This window comes from Phragmites australis, chromosome 2 (assembly GCF_958298935.1).
Source record: "Phragmites australis chromosome 2, lpPhrAust1.1, whole genome shotgun sequence".
Taxonomy (NCBI): domain Eukaryota; kingdom Viridiplantae; phylum Streptophyta; class Magnoliopsida; order Poales; family Poaceae; genus Phragmites; species Phragmites australis.
The window spans coordinates 15,685,630-15,702,521 of record NC_084922.1 but is presented as its reverse complement, the minus strand read 5'-3'; the positions used below and the strand labels follow the sequence as shown (position 1 = coordinate 15,702,521).

Genomic DNA, 16,892 nt, shown 5'->3' with positions numbered 1-16,892 from the left:
CCAGTACTTCTATTGTGAAATGGTAAGGACGTATTGTGCGAGCTAAGATGTCCTGAGTTCGAGTGCTATGAACCTCATGCATGCAAAAAATTGCATGACTTACGACGACGCGGCCGCAGGGGTGCCTAATCGAGCAAAAAAAAATCGGTTTTTTGGGCCATAAAACATAGATTCGGTGACTGATTACTAGAGGCGGTCTGTTTAAGAAACCATCTTTAATAATATGTTTCCACATACGATCTCTTATGCGCATATAAAAATTATCCATTTTCACAGGTCTTCGACCAAAAGCGGATGGCTAAACGGCTATGAAAATAGGTTATCACGTGCCTCTTAAAGTTTTTTATGTAATAGTGTCGTACTAGGCTACTAGCTAGCTAGGGAAGCTGAGGCGATATTTTGTGGCCAATAAGATAGGATTGATCCTGATCTTCAGACAGGTGGTGAAGTAAGTCGATTAGGTGACGAACGGCTTGAACGATCCGGCTTCCAACCTTACAATCAACAGTCAGGAAATCGCTAAATCACTCGTTTTATGGAAACAAGTGGAGCCAAGGGGCAGCTCCAACAATAGTTGGCCAATGCTTTTCTGCTCATGTCGGTGCTCCAAATAAAGAAGGGTACCCAAAATTGTGATAATTCCCTGTGAGCATTACTGGCAACAACTGGTAGTCTGGTACCTACAACGCAGTTTCTCGATTGAGATGCCTGGTAGAGGCCCATCGAGACCATATAGCAGCAAGAAACGACAGCTCACAGTCAAACACATACATTACTAAGTAGCTTCTCACCATCCGTCAAGAACACAGAAGAGTTAAGCTGCACAGACCATAACTACCATCCAACCGGACCATCATCATCCCAATAACAGCCAATTAAGTACAGGTCCAAATCATTCGGAAACAATCGACAGCCTAGGTTTAGCCACTGTTTCTGCATGACCACAACAATTGGGGGTTCTTCTGTTTCTGCAGAACCGGCACGGCTACTACAACAGGAGGTTCTATTGGTTTGCTGGGTCAGAACCCAAGAGTGTTTAATTACCATTCCCACGCAGCGAAATTGGAAGCAGGAACAAGGTACACACATCAATCACACCCTATCGCCTCTGCACTGGCTTGTAAAGCACAACTGTCACGAATTTTGCCCTGAATCGATGAGTAATCCCCAGGGCAACAACGGATCTTGTGTTCTCTTTCTCTATGTAAAGATGGTTGAGCACCACGATTTGGGGTGGAGGAAGGCTGCTCGAGTCATCTTGACTTGGCGGGAAGCTCAGCAATGTATGCTGAAGATGAGGAGGAACCAGTGGGGGCTCCCGAGCTTCATCTTCATTTCCAGGAACTGGGTTGTTGTAGCTAGCATCCGGCGATGCTGGGACTTCAAATCCAACAACATTCACCCCTTCCTGCGTCATTGTTGCCCATATTAAGTGAGGGTAATCTAGACAATGCTTTAGGAAAGAAAGCTAGGAACACAAACTATTATATTTCTTACATGGTCATCCCTGCCTTGTCGGTCCATAATCCAGCAGCCTGTTGCCAACCCTGGTGAAAGAATAGAAGAAAATGTTCATATTAGTAAGTATTTTAAGAAAAAAATGTGCACAGGGAAACTGAAAATAAAATTCAAGAGCTAACATAAATTAAAGAAAAAAATTATAAATTGCATATAAGAATCAATCCATCAAGTTTGCCTATGGTGTGTTCATATCATTCACATGGAAAATATACTTCCTTCGCAAAAGGAAAACAAAATGGAAGGGGTACCTAGGATGAACAAGGAACCAAACAAAACTAAAACACCTTCTAAGACTACCGATAAACTTATGTGACCAGGATAAAACAATGAATTGATAGCAACTTGTATCGTATAATCCAGACATGATGAAATGTCCAGCAAAAGTTATTCAGTCCCTTTGTTGTTTTCAAAAGACCCGATAAATAGCAGGTACATCGAACGGTGGTACTCAACCAGGGACCTTAAACTGCCTCTACATTATATAGCATGCATTATGTAAAAGATTTCAATTGATTACATGGATCCAAATGGTATTCCCAACAATCAATTTGACCTGACCTACTCCTAGAGAAAATGGTAGTCAAATACTAGTTAAAGATTTCAAGCAAGGTACCACAACTACGTAACCGGTACTCGCACACCTAACCTTGTAGTGAGTACACGGGAACCAGCCTTCTAACCAGTTTTTCTTTCTAAATTTGATTTTATTTATGTATATTCATATAGCATATAAAACATCAAACATATCACTCTTGATGTATGTAAGCTTGAAAACTAAGCAAGTGCCAATAATGGAAGCTAGAAGGATCAATAGAGAAGTCATAACATGGCTGTGAGGCATTAATGGGCCAAGCAACCAAGCTGTATTCGTGTCAATAACCCATCTAACCGGTTTTGGGAACTTGTTAACCACCCTTATGGAATACTTGTAGCCGATGAGATAACTTAGTATAAGTAATCAGCCGACTATTGTGGCTACCAAGCTGGCTTTTGGAACATTGATTTCAGTAAATACCCAAGTCCAAATGGTATCCCCTATTCCCACCTTGACAAAATTTGACTATTGAACTACTACAGGAATAAGCAGAATCATACTAGCTAAATGATGTGGCACAATAGAAGGGAATAAAGGATTTCGGTTTAGAAGATCAGGTTGGTTTAGGAGATAAAGATTCGATTAGATCTGGTCTAAAGATAAGATAGAATTAGTTAGAGATAAGTCTTAGATATAAGATTGTTAGTTAGATAAGATTTGTTAATTTAGATTGTTAGGGCCGCTCCTATATAGAAGAGGGAGTAACACCCATTGTAACCAAGTAAGAAGAAACCTAAAGAGCAGTCAAAGCCTCCGAGAGGAGGGCGACTAACCTGTTTCAATGCGCCCACTCGACGCCAACTGCACCGTCCGGCCACACAACCGCCGACCGGCGTCACCCACCTCACACTCAAGCTTATCTGCCCACTCCGCTCGTGTCGCCTCCCAGATCTGGCCTCCTGCTCGTCGTCGCCGACCACCCGGGTCTCCTCCAAAAGCTCCAAAGCGCCGATCACCCCTCCACCACTGGTCGCAGCTCCTACATCGCGCAATCCTGCGCCGCCGATGCCATCCACCTTGCGTCGCCGCTCCTCCGACCAGCACCGCCTCCCGCTCCACTCACGGATCCGGCGGGCGCTCCTTCGCCCAACCTCTCTGGGCTTGTCTCGGCACCGGATCCGTCGCCACACGACCACCCGGTCTCGCAGAGCCGATCACCCCAACTATCACGCGGATCTGTCCTAGTACACTGCCGCGCAATCGACCTTTCAGACCGCGCGTCCGCCCCTGCACGCACGGCCATCTCCCGGGCCTCAACAACAATGACAACGCCAACCGCAATCTCTTCAGCGGCGGCACCAACAGTGAGTTCGGTGTGTCCACACTCCTCACTGTCTTCATCGCCGTCTACTCCCTCGGCATGCTCACTTACAGCATGGCTGTGCCGCCCGGCCTCTTCTCCATCATCCTAGCCAGCACCTCGTTCAGCTGGCTGGTCGGCACTCTGCTGGGCTCCCTCAGCTACCTCGACATGGGCCTCTTCGCGCTGCTCGGTGTGGCGTCCTTCGTCGGCAAGACCATGCGGATGGCAGTATCGATGTGCGTCATCCTCCTGGAGCTCACCTACAACCTCCTCCTGCTACCGCTCATCATGCTCGTGCAGCTCATCGTCAAGACGGTGGCAGACTGCTTCAACAAGGGGGTGTACGAGCAGATCATGGGCATGAAGCGGTTCCCCCACCTGGAGGCGCACGCGAAGTCGTGCATGAGGAGCTTGGAAGCCGGCGACGTCGTGTCCGGCCCGCTCATCACCTTCTCCGGCGTTGGTGCCGTGGACACACTAAGGCGCACAGGCCACAATGGGTTTCCGGTGCTCAAGGACCAGCCCTTCGTGTTGGCTCCGGAGTTCTGCAGCCTCATGCATCCGGTGGCAAACAAGCAACAGATGGAAACAGTGCCGACGCGCAACAGGGTTATGCGGAGCAAACGGTGGCGGACTATGAGGTGGACCTCAACCCTGATGATTTCTTCGTCCGCACGGAGCAACAGATGGAAGACGACACCCACAACGTCGAGCCAAGCGATGGTCCTGTCCAGTCCACGAGCGCAACCCTGGTGACAAGATCCGTCGCCCCACCTACCGCAACTTCCAAGGCAGAGTTGAACAAGTGCATGCAAAAGGCAACGGCGGTGGCCAAGTCTGTTGTACCTACCACTTCTTCTAAGAAGATTGAAACTCCTGCTCGTGTTGAACTTGTTGCTCATGCTAGTATGGTGGTTTCCCCTAGAAACACTGAGATGGATCTATCCCAGATTAATTTATTCCAGGAACTTCACATCTCCACCAGGATTCACAAGGTTGTTGTGGAACTAGAAGCCCCTATGGAGCTGATTCAGAAGGGTGCCAAGGTGGGCTCATACGAGTCTTCCCTGTTTACCAAGCTGGGAATCTTCCCATTCTCATATGCTTTTGTGCTCCTCGATGTCTATGACAGTGGGACGATCTTCTGTCCTGAGGTGTTTGCCATCACTAAGGAAACCTTGATTGAGCAGTTCGCAACTGATCTTTTTACGGTTGCCTCTCCTTCCCTGGCACTCTTGGACCAACTCTTGCTGCGCCTGACATGTTCATCAATGGGAACAAGCACATGCTTGCTGTAGAGACAACTTATTCATACCAGCATGCTGACAAGATCAAGGAGATTATGAAGATGGGTGTTGGAGTGTATCACAACCTGCAGGCTGTTATTAAGAAGTATGGGCAAGATGTCACTAATGTTGGTGATGAAGGTGGTTTTCCTCCAAGTCATAAGGATTCCTGGTCCCATTCAGATATTGTTGCCCAGCAGCTTCCAGTGTTCTTGGGTGTGCCATGGCTACGTACTTTGGGGCCCATTCATGTTTCCTGGGCAGGCCCTGGAGACTCCCTGCAGTTCGTCACATCTGTGGGTCCACTTCCAGCAGCAGCCATCTTCCATCCTGATATGGCTTCTCCTTCCACGCCAGCAAGCCTGCTGATAGCTTCCCTTAATTACAGCTCGAGGACAAGCTGTTTTTCGGGGAGCGTAGAAATGATGTGGCGCAATAGAAGGGAATAAAGGATTTCGGCTTAGGAGATCAGGTTGGTTTAGGAGATAAAGATTCGATTAGATCTGGTCTAGAGATAAGATAGAATTAGTTAGAGATAAATCTTAGATATAAGATTGTTAGGGAGATAAGATTTGTTAATTTAGATTGTTAGGGCCGCTCCTATATAAAGAAGGGCGTAACACCCATTGTAACCAAGTAAGAAGAAAACTAAAGAGCAGTCAGAGCCTCCGAGAGGAGAACAAATAGCTTGTTTCTTCCTGCTAAGCCATCTACCCTAACCAAATTATATCACTAAAAGATTACAATTGAACGCATGAAAGACAAATTGGGTAACTCTGCCAGCCCAAGCAATTGCAGATATTAGCTGAATTAATGCTAGCTGAACTACTGCAACTCAATAAAAAGTAGAAACAAGACAAATAGAAGGGACCTTCATTATTTTTGTACGAAATAACCTTATTAAAATTGTACCTAAGAAACCTCTTAACTTAAAAAGTAGGAAAGACCTAAAGAGGCGGATGAAGTAAACTATAGCACGCAAATTACATCAACACTCAGCAGTATTTTTTTAAAAAAAATATCAGTGACGTATTTAGAGTTTAGAGTATGGCAATTATAGTTCAAACTCAAAATCTAATGGATTTGCAAAAGATAATATTAATTAATAAAACATAAAATAAAGCCAAAACTGCCCATCTGCAGCACTAAGATCTTAAGTGTTGCAGCAGTATAAGAATATTACTAATGCAGTAAAACAATATCAATAACATTTCTTTAAGAAGGCAAAGAACTGTATGATGACGCTGAATGGTCACAAGCTCCCAATACAAAATGTGTTTTCACCTCACCAAACATAATATGTTGTGCCGTAACAGAATTCGCACTTTACATTGTAGGGAACAAGTAGAAGTGTCAACTGGTTGGACATTACGTAGATGGTAATCACATCCCAAGCAAATCAGAACAATCCTAATTAGTGAATTTCAGCATAACATGAAAGAAAAGAAAAGGAGTGAAAAAAAGAGAGCCTGAGCACTGTCCGACAGGTTAAATTGTGGTACTCCCAAACAGAAGAAAATTATTATCATAGCCTAGTTGATTGACTTCTATATACGTTGGCGTGAGGTTAGGGTTCACATCAAGCATTGTTAGCTAATGTAGCACTTCTAGTCAGCGTCTCCTTCCCTGGTTTTGGCAATCCAGTTTATTTTGACGAGCCTTCAAACAATTGTATTTAAGGCATGCCTTACAAAGAGCAGCCAGTTCCTTAATATACATTAGGATGAAGTACTGAAGTGTAAAGCAATTCTTTTTTTAATCTATAGGCACTGAAATAAGACATAATACAAAAAAAGATGCACTAGTACAACTAATAACAAACCATTAAATGCCAACCATAATAATGATTTAAAATGGCATCTAGCAACAAGGAGTCAAGGACTCATAGAAGAATGATACATGGGTAAAATGTAAATAACTGGAAAACTAATCACTGTTACGCTTACGCCTTTATATTTAATGTGAAGTAATAAGCCATTGATCTAATGGGAGGATTCAAAACTTCCTGTCTTCTCTTTTCTATAACACAACATAATCATAAAACAAAGTTATACTTAAGCTTTTATTATTCCCCAACCTAGAGGCACTTTTATTCTTGATTGTTGAAGTGAGATTCAACAGATGTAAGCATGAGCAGTACAACTCTTGAGCATGTATTTTTTTGTGTAATAAAGGTTTTTACAAAGATGGGAACTGGGACATCATATTTATTGTCAAATCCTTTTGCATTAACTCCTTGAAGAATGTGCAAATATCCAACAACTAATATTATTGCCATGCAAACTCATAACGTGCATAAAAAAACAAAATAAAATCAAGAGCACTGGATAGTCTCTATTTCACAAGTGTTGGGTAGGAACATTTTAAGAACCACAAACATCTGAACAATTTCTTTCTCATGTAAAATAAAAGGCCTAGGACACCAAAATATGGCAACATAAAGCACCAATATGTGACAAAATATACCAATTTTTTATGTTGCAGTTTGCATGTTGCACAGAACATGTCATCTACAACAAATTTGAGGGTGCAAAGCACCAAGAAGATATCAATTCGATCCTAATGAACGAAAAGTTGTTCAAGTCAAATTAAAGAAATTAAATTAGATTAAACTCCTAAGGTCTTTTCACAAAGATTATATGTCATCCTCTTCGCCATAGTTGTCATGGTGTCGCCTTCTCGTCGCCATATCGGCGTAGTGGAAATCTGGGTCTCACCACGCCGACGCCACGGTGAGATCGCGTATGGTGTCCTCCATATAGGCGCAGGTCCCCATGGCAACGAGAAGGCATCTATGGCAGGCGCACCGAGTTCCACATGTGCCGCCCACCGAGCTCCGCCCACCCGTCGGTTGCGGGAGACTCCTCCTCCTTGGTGGGACCGAGTGAGGACTCGATGGTATGGATCGGGGCAAGGAAGGGCGACGGCAGGATACGGCAAGAGGAAGCGGAGGACGAGGAGAGGAAGAAGGTGTAGTATCGGTGCTTGGATGGAGAGAGCACAAGGAGGATGGCGGCGGAGAGGTGGGGGTTATGGCGGTACGGTGCCGCGTGGAGCACGAAAAGCCTCGCCATTGTTCCACAAGCTTCTGGAAGCTTCCAGAATGGCGGGAGCCAGGCCCTTGACGCGGTGTGGAGGAGTAGAGGATGGGTGGGGTGGGGGAAGGTAAAGGAAGCAGAAGGGGAAGATTTCGCTAGGTCAAGGTGTGGTGGACCAGGTTCACGGATTGCGGTCGGTAGTGGTGGGGGTGGGAGATAGCTTTGGAGCGGTTGATTGGGCGCCGCGCTGAGCTCAAGGTGAGATGCGGATCTATTGGAATATTCGGATAAGATAGGTTGGGCTGAAATCTATTAAATTTATTTGTAGTATAATAATATTCTAACTAAATCCCCTCATTCAAATAGGTTTCACATGCGTGTTTCCTTATGTGCCTTCATGTCTTACATTTTTCTAAATTGAGTTTGTGTACGCAATGGAATCTTATGTGTATGGCATCGCCACGCCGCGTGCCATAAGCGTAGGTATGAAGGTGGTGGGTCGTCAGGCCTCGCCATATCACCGTAACAACTATGCTCTTCGCTGACAACAACATTAAAAATAGAAGGCCTAAAGATCTTCTTTGTTACATCCACTACCCACCTTTCTTTATTCCTCAGTTCCACTATCCATCATCAATGCAAAATGCAATGAACTAATATGCACAATGCATTTATGAGAAATCTTCAAACATAAACTTATCTCCAGTTTCAAATACTCACCAATCATTAAATTTTAACATATTAATACTAATAAAAATGTATAGGCATATATTTATCGATGTTCAAATAATCATATATAATATAACAACATGCACACTCGAATCAATTTAACTATGAGACAACTACAAGGCTTTACCAAGCAACAGCCATTCCCAAAACTGTATCACCGTCCAAGATCCATATAACTTATCCATTTATGTCAAACTGACACCTGTGACTCAACTTAACATACTACAGAAAATAAGCCCTGCAGAAAAGAAAAATTCCCCTCTTCTTTGCACCAATAGGGCAACCATCAATCGAAGAGCCTACGACTAAAACCAAGGGTACAGCTACCCCTGTTTCCACACATTTTCCACAAGCAAATCTTGCCTCCTCCATGCTCAAATGCAACAATAAAGTATCCAATCTCACACGACACATTGAAATAGATTAATTCCAAGCTGGACAAAACAAGGCTCTATACCTCGGCTTCTTCTTGCACTTGTCCCACAAATCAGAAATAGACACCACTATAACACATCCAAATAAACGAATAGCATGCAGTAATCCAGTAAACTCTTAATCCCCAAACTAAATAATACCTCTACGTATACTCCAGCTTCTTGGCTTCGTTCAACAAGTAATTCAAGTAACACAGATGTCCTGACACTATGCTCAGATGCAATAAATCAAGCATCAAAACCCCAATAAGGCTATAAGATATTCAAATAAACGAATAAAATGAAATAACCCACTAAAACCTCTACCAGTAATCCCCAAACTAAAAGATACCTGTCCCCAGATTCTTCTCACACCACCTAGATCAGCAATGGACATTCATTCACAAGTCATCAAATCAATACGGATTTCCTAGCCTCCATGTTCACTTGTAACACATCAAGCATCCAAACCACCCTAACACATCCAAATAAATGAATTCCACGCAGCAAACCCACAAAAATATTTGCCCATAATCCCCAAACTGAACGAACCCTCGTGTTGTAGTCTGGCTTCTCCTCACACTCGTTCGCCAAACAGGGGCGGACTAACGGGGGAAAGGGGGTTCAGTTGAACACCAAGATCTTATGAAAATAAACTGCATCCCCCACCTCGGGTGAATCGACCTTGCGCACCGAGGAAGAACTCGACCAAACCATGGGTAGATTCGACTAGATTAGCAGGGCACCACGCAGCAAGCAAACCCGCAGTTGATTGGGTGAAGAAATGGGGGAGCTGGGTTCGATTCCCCACAGCCACAGCAAAGCAAAGGATCCCCAACACAAGACGAGGTCTTAGAACAATCCGCCCAAGCAGAGCTAGGGCCACTCACCAACAAGAGCAGGGACCGATCCAGGAGCCTCCACTCCACGCCAGTCCAGAACCAGAAGAAGGCGGGGACGAGGACGAGGAGGAGGAGGGCACCGCCTCCCGTTGCCGGAGGTGAGATCGGCGGCGGTGGAACGGAGAGTGAGAGAGAGTGGAACCCTCGATCGAGGTGCCCCGGCTTTATCTTGGAGCTCTCTGTTCACCTGTTCTTCGTGAAATAGGGGGCCTGGCTGGCTCAGTCGGTTTTTGTCCGGTTATTTAAAGGGCGGAACTAGCGTCCGCCCGATTCCAACACTAGGATCAGATACATCCGTCATCGTGTAATCATAGGTGCTAGATAATCTTACGTCATTTGATCTCAACAGAAAAATTATACCTTAACATCAGATCTTGTTTTATACAATATTTCTAGATAAATCTGTAATTCTTCACTCTATGGTCACTCACCCTCGAGCTCCCCTTGGAGATTGTCGAGGAGTTTGACTCCTTAACTAATCTACAGTAAAATTGAATAAATATTGCCACATATCTAAAATATCGAGTTCTCTATCACGAGATCAGAATTTCGACGCATGCAACAAAACAAATTCACTTCCGCAGCATACGAAAAAAGCTATTGCAACATCCTCACTTAGGAAATCATCCTAAGTAAAGTATAAGTTTAACATATACATGTGCAACATCTGAAGGTCATGAAGTATGAGTTAACATATGCAACATTTCATAAGCAACTTTACAACATAAAAAATGAACTATTGCATCATAATTTTGTAGAATACATAACTGGATATGTTAGAAAGGCATTCAAGCTTGTAACATTTTAGGTAGATTATTGCAACATTAAGTTAGAATTATTGTAACATAGATGTGAACAAAGTGCAACGTGAAAAGTTCACTAATATCATTCAACACTGCAACATTTGATTTGCATTTTTGCAATATGAAAAGTTAACAAATGTAACATTATAGTTTTTGTTAAAAATGTACATAGTAGAATCATTCAATGTTGCAACACTTCATATGCACCATTGCAACATTAAAAAAGAACCAATGCAACATGATCAAAAGACGCCGCCTCATCAAGCTCACCCACCCGCAGTCGGACTACGATGCATCCACTGCCGAGCTCGCTACCTGCAGGCCATCACCACTCCCCCATCACTCGATGCTAAGCTCGCCCATCGCCATATGCCCGTGTGACTCCTAGCTCGCCAAAAAAACATTGCAATATCACACGAAAACCACCGCAACATCCAAAATTAATGAGGGCAACATCACACAAGAACCGCTGCACCACTCAAACAGATTGACTACAACATTAAAAAAGAACCGCTACAATAAAATAAATGAATAAGTGCAATATTAAATAATAACCAGTGCAACATGACCATAGGACGCCACCTCATCGAGCTCACCCACCCACAGTCGGCTCACGCGGCATCCATGGCCGCGCTCGCCACCTCCAGGCCATCACTACTCCCTCGTCTCTCGGTGCTGAGCTCGTCCATCGCGGTCGGTCCTTACGGCTCCGAGCTCGCCCACCCGCAACCCGTCACCGCTCCTGTCGCTCGGTGCCAAGCTTACCCACCGCCGTTAGCCCATGCGGCTCGAAGCAGGTGAGCGGTGGAAAAGGCGAGGTCGTAAGGGGGAAGCGAGCAGCGGAAGAGGCGAGGTCAGGAGGAGGGAGCGAGCGGCGGAGGAGGTGACGTAGAGAGAGGGAGTGGCGGAGGAGGCCAGATTTGGAGGGGGACAGACAAAGGAGAGTGGATTAGGAGGGGGAGCAGCAGATTGAGAGGGGGAATGGCAGATTAAGAGGAGGGAGAGTGGCAGAGAAAATAAACTAGGGGGCAAAGTTGCGGGAGAGAACTATAACCGTACTATATTGTGTTTGACTCTAAACACTTATGATAAAACATTATCATTATTTAAAACTAACAATCAAAATTTAACTGTCATAATAATTTCTCATCTAGCTAGAAACTCTAAATCGGACCTCAGTTAGTTGGTACAAACAATCTGCTCGGTGCAACCGTGCAAACCCCGTCTTCCGTTCGTCGGATCCACATCCAACAGTTGAAATAATCCCACCATCCCACAACGCCAGTTTCTCAGAAAACCCCCAGCACGAATTCACAATCTCCCACCTTTCCCCTCTTCTTGCTCCTTTTTCTTTTACACCCAAAATTCCTCTGTTCGCGGGCGGAATTTCACGCGACGGCCGCCTCCATCTCCCCAGGTAGTGTTCCGACGAGGTCCTTAGTAAGCAGTCCGGCGAGTGCTCGATCTCCCCATGCAGCGTTCCGGCAAGGCCACACGAGTAGCCACACGCCCGAGAGCGCATCCATGAGCACGCAGGGCTCGACGAGGATTTCGGAGAGGAAGAGCGTCTCGCGGTTCATGTGCGTCTCGACGCGGCTGCGCTTCTTCGGCGTGCCCGCGTTGTTGAGGATGTCCTTGGTCTCTTGCCCCATGTACACCACCACACCGATGGCCCAGGCCGTGTTCTTTAGCTCGCAGCCGCGCAGCACGACGATGGACAGGCCGAGTGGTATCCAGCGGATCTCCCCCTCGAGCTCGTGTTGGTCTGGAATCCGTAGATGTTGCGGTTGGGGTGCTCGCAGCGGATGACGGCGCCGATGAGCTAATCGGGCGGCATGGGCATGGTCTCTTGCTTGGCGTAACGAGTACTGAGGTTGGGCTCGGCGTGAAGGCAGGGCATCTGCACGTAGGCGACGCCGGTGGGTTCGCTAGTCGCGAGGAGGACCATATCCAACGCGGATGTGCTTCCACTCGGAAAGGAGGAATATGGGAGCCCACACCCGGGGAGAGGACAGCGGCGAGGCGGCCGTTATCGACGTGGTGAGAGGGGTGGCGTCTCCAGTCCTCGTACGCGTCCTTGACGGCGGTGACGATGAGGACGAAGGAGTACGGCATGACGATGCCCTCGGCCGAAGACGGCAAGCTGGTTGAGCACAGCGATGACAAGTAAGTAGACGTAGGCGAGGCGGTGGAGCTACTCGAAGAGGTTGCGCGCCAGGAAGGTAAGCGGCGAGTACTTGGCCATGCGCACAGCGTTGCCCGTGAACTCGAGGCGCTCGTTGGTGCACGCGGTGTCGCCGACGCCTACCACACGCGCGTCCTCATCGCCCAGCTCCTGAGACGCCGACATGTGCCGCGACGACCTGTGGTGGTCCTCGGACATGGCGGGGGCGCGAGGGAGGCGCTGACCGGTGACCGACCTGCAGCGTCAGACAAGGAGCCTCAAATCCCCGCACATGTTCCCGTCCATGGCGCTCCCGGTCCCGGCGCACGCGTGAAGGTCGGAATTTGGCCGGCGGATCGTGGGTGGCGCGACGAGCTCACTCAGCCTGGCTGGGTTGAAGAAGCAGGGGAGGGGAGTGGAAGCAACAAAACAGAGCAGGGCAGAAGACGAGTTGGGTTTTGGCAAGCAAGAAAGGGGTAGCGAGACCGAGCACCTCGCTGGACCATTCATTGAGGACCTCGCGGAACGCTGCATGGGGAGATCGAGGCGGCAAGTCGCGTGAAATTTCGCCCGAGAAGGGGAATTTTGGGTGCGGCACGGGTGGGCAAGAAGATGAACCGTGAGATTGTGAATTCACTCAGGGTTTTTATTAAGAAACCAGCATGATGAGATTAGGGCGGTTAAAAAAGCTAGATGCTTACGAGCTAATCGAACATGTGCGGGGATTTGAGGCTCCTCGTCTAATTCTCTTTCAATTGTCCTCGTATGAATGTTAGTATGAAAGAAAAAATAATAGCTATGTTTTAACCTTATATATAAAGTGGTATATTTTTTATGGTCATGAACTCAACTATATATACTATCTAGGAATGTAGAAACTAAATTGAACTCGTTACAACCTAAAAAAGAACCAAAGCTAACACTGGCATATTATTTTGACATCTAGGGTTGGCTCATGATGAATTTGGCAATAGGCCTGAGTTTGTTGAAAATATTATCAAATAAGCTTTCTAACAGTTACTTACACAACATGAATCGATTTTGTACGAGAGATTTATGGTACTTTTAATCGATATCTGTTTGTCTATAATAAATCGAGTTCGAGTCGGCTTCAATCTTTCCTAACTTGTTGCTCCTTGATTAATTTCGTGTAGAACTGGAAAGGCAAGTCTTCAATACCTTTGGAAAGTCCATGTATAACTACATATAATCTTTAGACACCTTGTGATAACATTTTTCTCCTACGTATCGCTCAACTCTTCTTATTTTATGTGCCAACAAACAATGTAGCTCTTCTTACTTTTGTGTATCGTATTGATCCAAATATCTAAGCACAAGTAAATTACAAGATTGAGGTAGTATAAAATTCTCCTTAAAATTAATGATATGGTCATTAAGAAGCAAGTTCACCTAATCTTGTATTTTCCTGGTGCGTGCTCTTGTAATTGGTCCAGTTGGCAATTTGATGCGTATATCTTGATCATTAGGTGGTGGTAAAAAATGTGTCATAAGGTTATCATCATCATCTCCTCCCTCTTGAAAAGGCTTCACCCTCGACGCTAGATCGTCACCACCGAAAAACAGTGATAAATCAAAAACATTGAATGTAGAGCTCACATGTATTCATCGCCCGGAAGCTCGATATTGTATGTATTCTTATTGATTCACTATAATACTTTAAACAGTCCATCACCTCTTGGTAGAAGCTTTGGCTTGCGTCGCTCTGGAAAACGATCTTTGCGATAATGTAACCACACTAAATCGCCTGGTTCAAACAGTACATTCTTCCTTTCTTGTTTTCTTTCTCAGCATTGTTTCACCTTCTTCTTGATTTCTTCTTTTGTTTTCAAATGCAATTTCTTGACATAGTCAGCTCGCTTTAATGCTTCCATATTTGTTTGGTGTTGACTTAGAAGTGGTAGCAAATCAAGTCGCGTAATCGGTTTAAAATCATACACCACCTCAAAATAACACATCTGAGTAGTTGAGTGCACATCACAGTTATAAGTGAATTCCATGTGAGGCAAACAGTCCTCCCACTCTCTTAGATTCTTCTTGATCATGGTCCTTAGTAGTGTGTGGTTCATCACCTCCGTTTGACTATCAGTTTGGGGATAACAAGTTATGCTAAATAACAACTTCATCCCCAACTTACCCTAAAGTGTCTTCTAGAAGTAGCTCATGAACTTCACATCGCGATCTGACACGATGGTATGTGGCACACCATGCAACCTCACGATCTCCCTGGAAAAATAAGTTAGCAACATGTGACGCATCGTCGCTCTTGTGGCACGGAATAAAGTGTGGCATCGTTAAAAATTGATCCACAACAACATAAACAGAATCTCTCCCCCTCTCAGTTCTAGGTAATTTTAAAACAAAATCTATACTAATATCCTCCCATGGTGCATTGGGAATGGGTAGAGGAGTATACAACCCGTGTGGATTCAACTTTGATTTGGCTTTGTGACAAGTAATATATTGTTGCACATGACTTTCCACGTCATGTCCCATCTTAGGCCAATAAAAGTGATCACTCAGCATAGACAATGTCTTCTCATGTCCAAAATGCCTCATCAACCCACTTGCATGAGAATCCTACAGCAAGAACAAATGTACGAATAATTCTAGAACGCATAATTTGTTAGCGCAAAACAAAAATCCATCATGCAAGTAATATTTTTCACATCCTTTTCCCTCCTTGCAATGCGCAAATGGAATAGCAAAATCATGGTCATTAGCATATAAATCATGCAAACTCTCTAAACTAGGAACTTGCACATCTAAATGATTTAAAGGCACATTTTTCCTAGAAAGGGCATCAGCAACCATGTTATCTTTTTCCTTCTTATATTTTACAATGTAAGGAAATGACTCAATGAATTCAATCCACTTAGCATGACGACAGTTTAGTTTAGATTGACATTGCAAGTATTTTAAGGATTCATGATCAGAATGCATAATAAATTTCTTAGGCCACAAATAATGCTATCAGACTTCTAACACTCGCACTACCGCATAAAGTTCCTTATTATAGACCAGATAATTCAATTGGGCACCTTTCAGTTTCTCATTGAAGTATGTTACCGGTCTACCCTCTTGCAGTAATACCAATCCCATTAGCATCACATTCAATTTAAAAAATCTTAGTGAGATCAGGTAAAACATGTAATGGTGCCTCAGTTAATTGTTTCTTAAGCTCATCAATAGCAACTTACTGTGTTTCCCCCAACGAAATTCAACATTCATTTTAGTTAACTTATTCAATGGGGCATCGATGGTGCTAAAATCTTTAACAAAGCGCCAACAAAAACCAGCGAGACCATGAAAGCTCTAAATTTGATTAACATTCATAGGTGTAGGCCAATTTTTAATACCTTCAATTTTAGATTCATCTACTTCCACTCACTATGTTGAAACCACATATCCTAGAAATATCAGGTGATCTTTGCAAAAAAAGTGTATTTTTCTAAGTTACCAAACAACTTTGCATTACGTAAGACTCCTAGCACTTAGCAAATATGATCAATATGTTCAGTTCAGTACAGCTATAAATCAAAATATCATCAAAGTACACAACTATGAATTTACCAATAAAATACCTTAAAACATGATTCATTAATCACATGAAAGTACTAGGGGTATTGGTTAAACCAAACGGCATGACTAACCACTCATACAAATCAGCTTTTGTTTTAAAGGTTGTTTTCCACTCATCCCCTTTTTTCTTCATAATATGATGGTAACAACTACTCAAATCAATTTTGGAGAATATAACAACACCACTCAATTCATCTAACATATCATTTAAGCGAGGTATAGGGTGACGATATCGAATAGTGATATTATTAATCGCTCTGCAATCTACACACATACTCCATGTACCATCTTTCTTAGGAACCAAAATAATTAGAATAACACAAGGGCTTACGCTTTCACGAACGTACCCTTTGGGGAGAAGTTCTTGCACTTGTTTATGGATTTCTTTCATTTCTTCGGGTTGGTACGGTACGGTGGTCGATTAGGTAACTTCGCACCTAGAATCAAATCAATTTGATTCTTTATCCCTCTGATTGGTGGTAAACCAGCGGGCACCTCCGCTGGAAACACATAACTGAATTCCTGCAAAACATAAGAA

General features: G+C 44.4%; 1 protein-coding gene and 1 pseudogene across 1 annotated transcript; both read right to left on the bottom strand.

The window, feature by feature from the left end:
• Positions 1-753: 753 nt before the first annotated feature.
• On the bottom strand, positions 754-10,014 carry LOC133900934 (SNF1-related protein kinase regulatory subunit beta-3-like). Its single transcript, XM_062342238.1, has 3 exons — positions 9,776-10,014; positions 1,498-1,547; positions 754-1,408 (listed from the first exon to the last, which is right to left on the bottom strand). The coding sequence occupies exons 2-3, from the start codon at positions 1,522-1,524 to the stop codon at positions 1,100-1,102; spliced, it is 336 nt and encodes a 111-aa protein (XP_062198222.1). The 5' UTR covers positions 1,525-1,547; positions 9,776-10,014; the 3' UTR covers positions 754-1,099.
• A 1,928-nt stretch (positions 10,015-11,942) lies between these two features.
• Positions 11,943-13,157, bottom strand: LOC133909903 (phospholipid-transporting ATPase 1-like; annotated as a pseudogene).
• Positions 13,158-16,892: the final 3,735 nt, after the last annotated feature.

Excerpts from the sequence above, each read along its gene's own strand:
- LOC133900934 (XM_062342238.1), bottom strand. The coding sequence starts at position 1,524 with ATGGACCGACAAGGCAGGGATGACCAT. Across the intron at positions 1,409-1,497 it reads GACAAGGCAGGGATGACCAT|GAAGGGGTGAATGTTGTTGG; the intron begins GTAAGAAATATA and ends ACAATGACGCAG.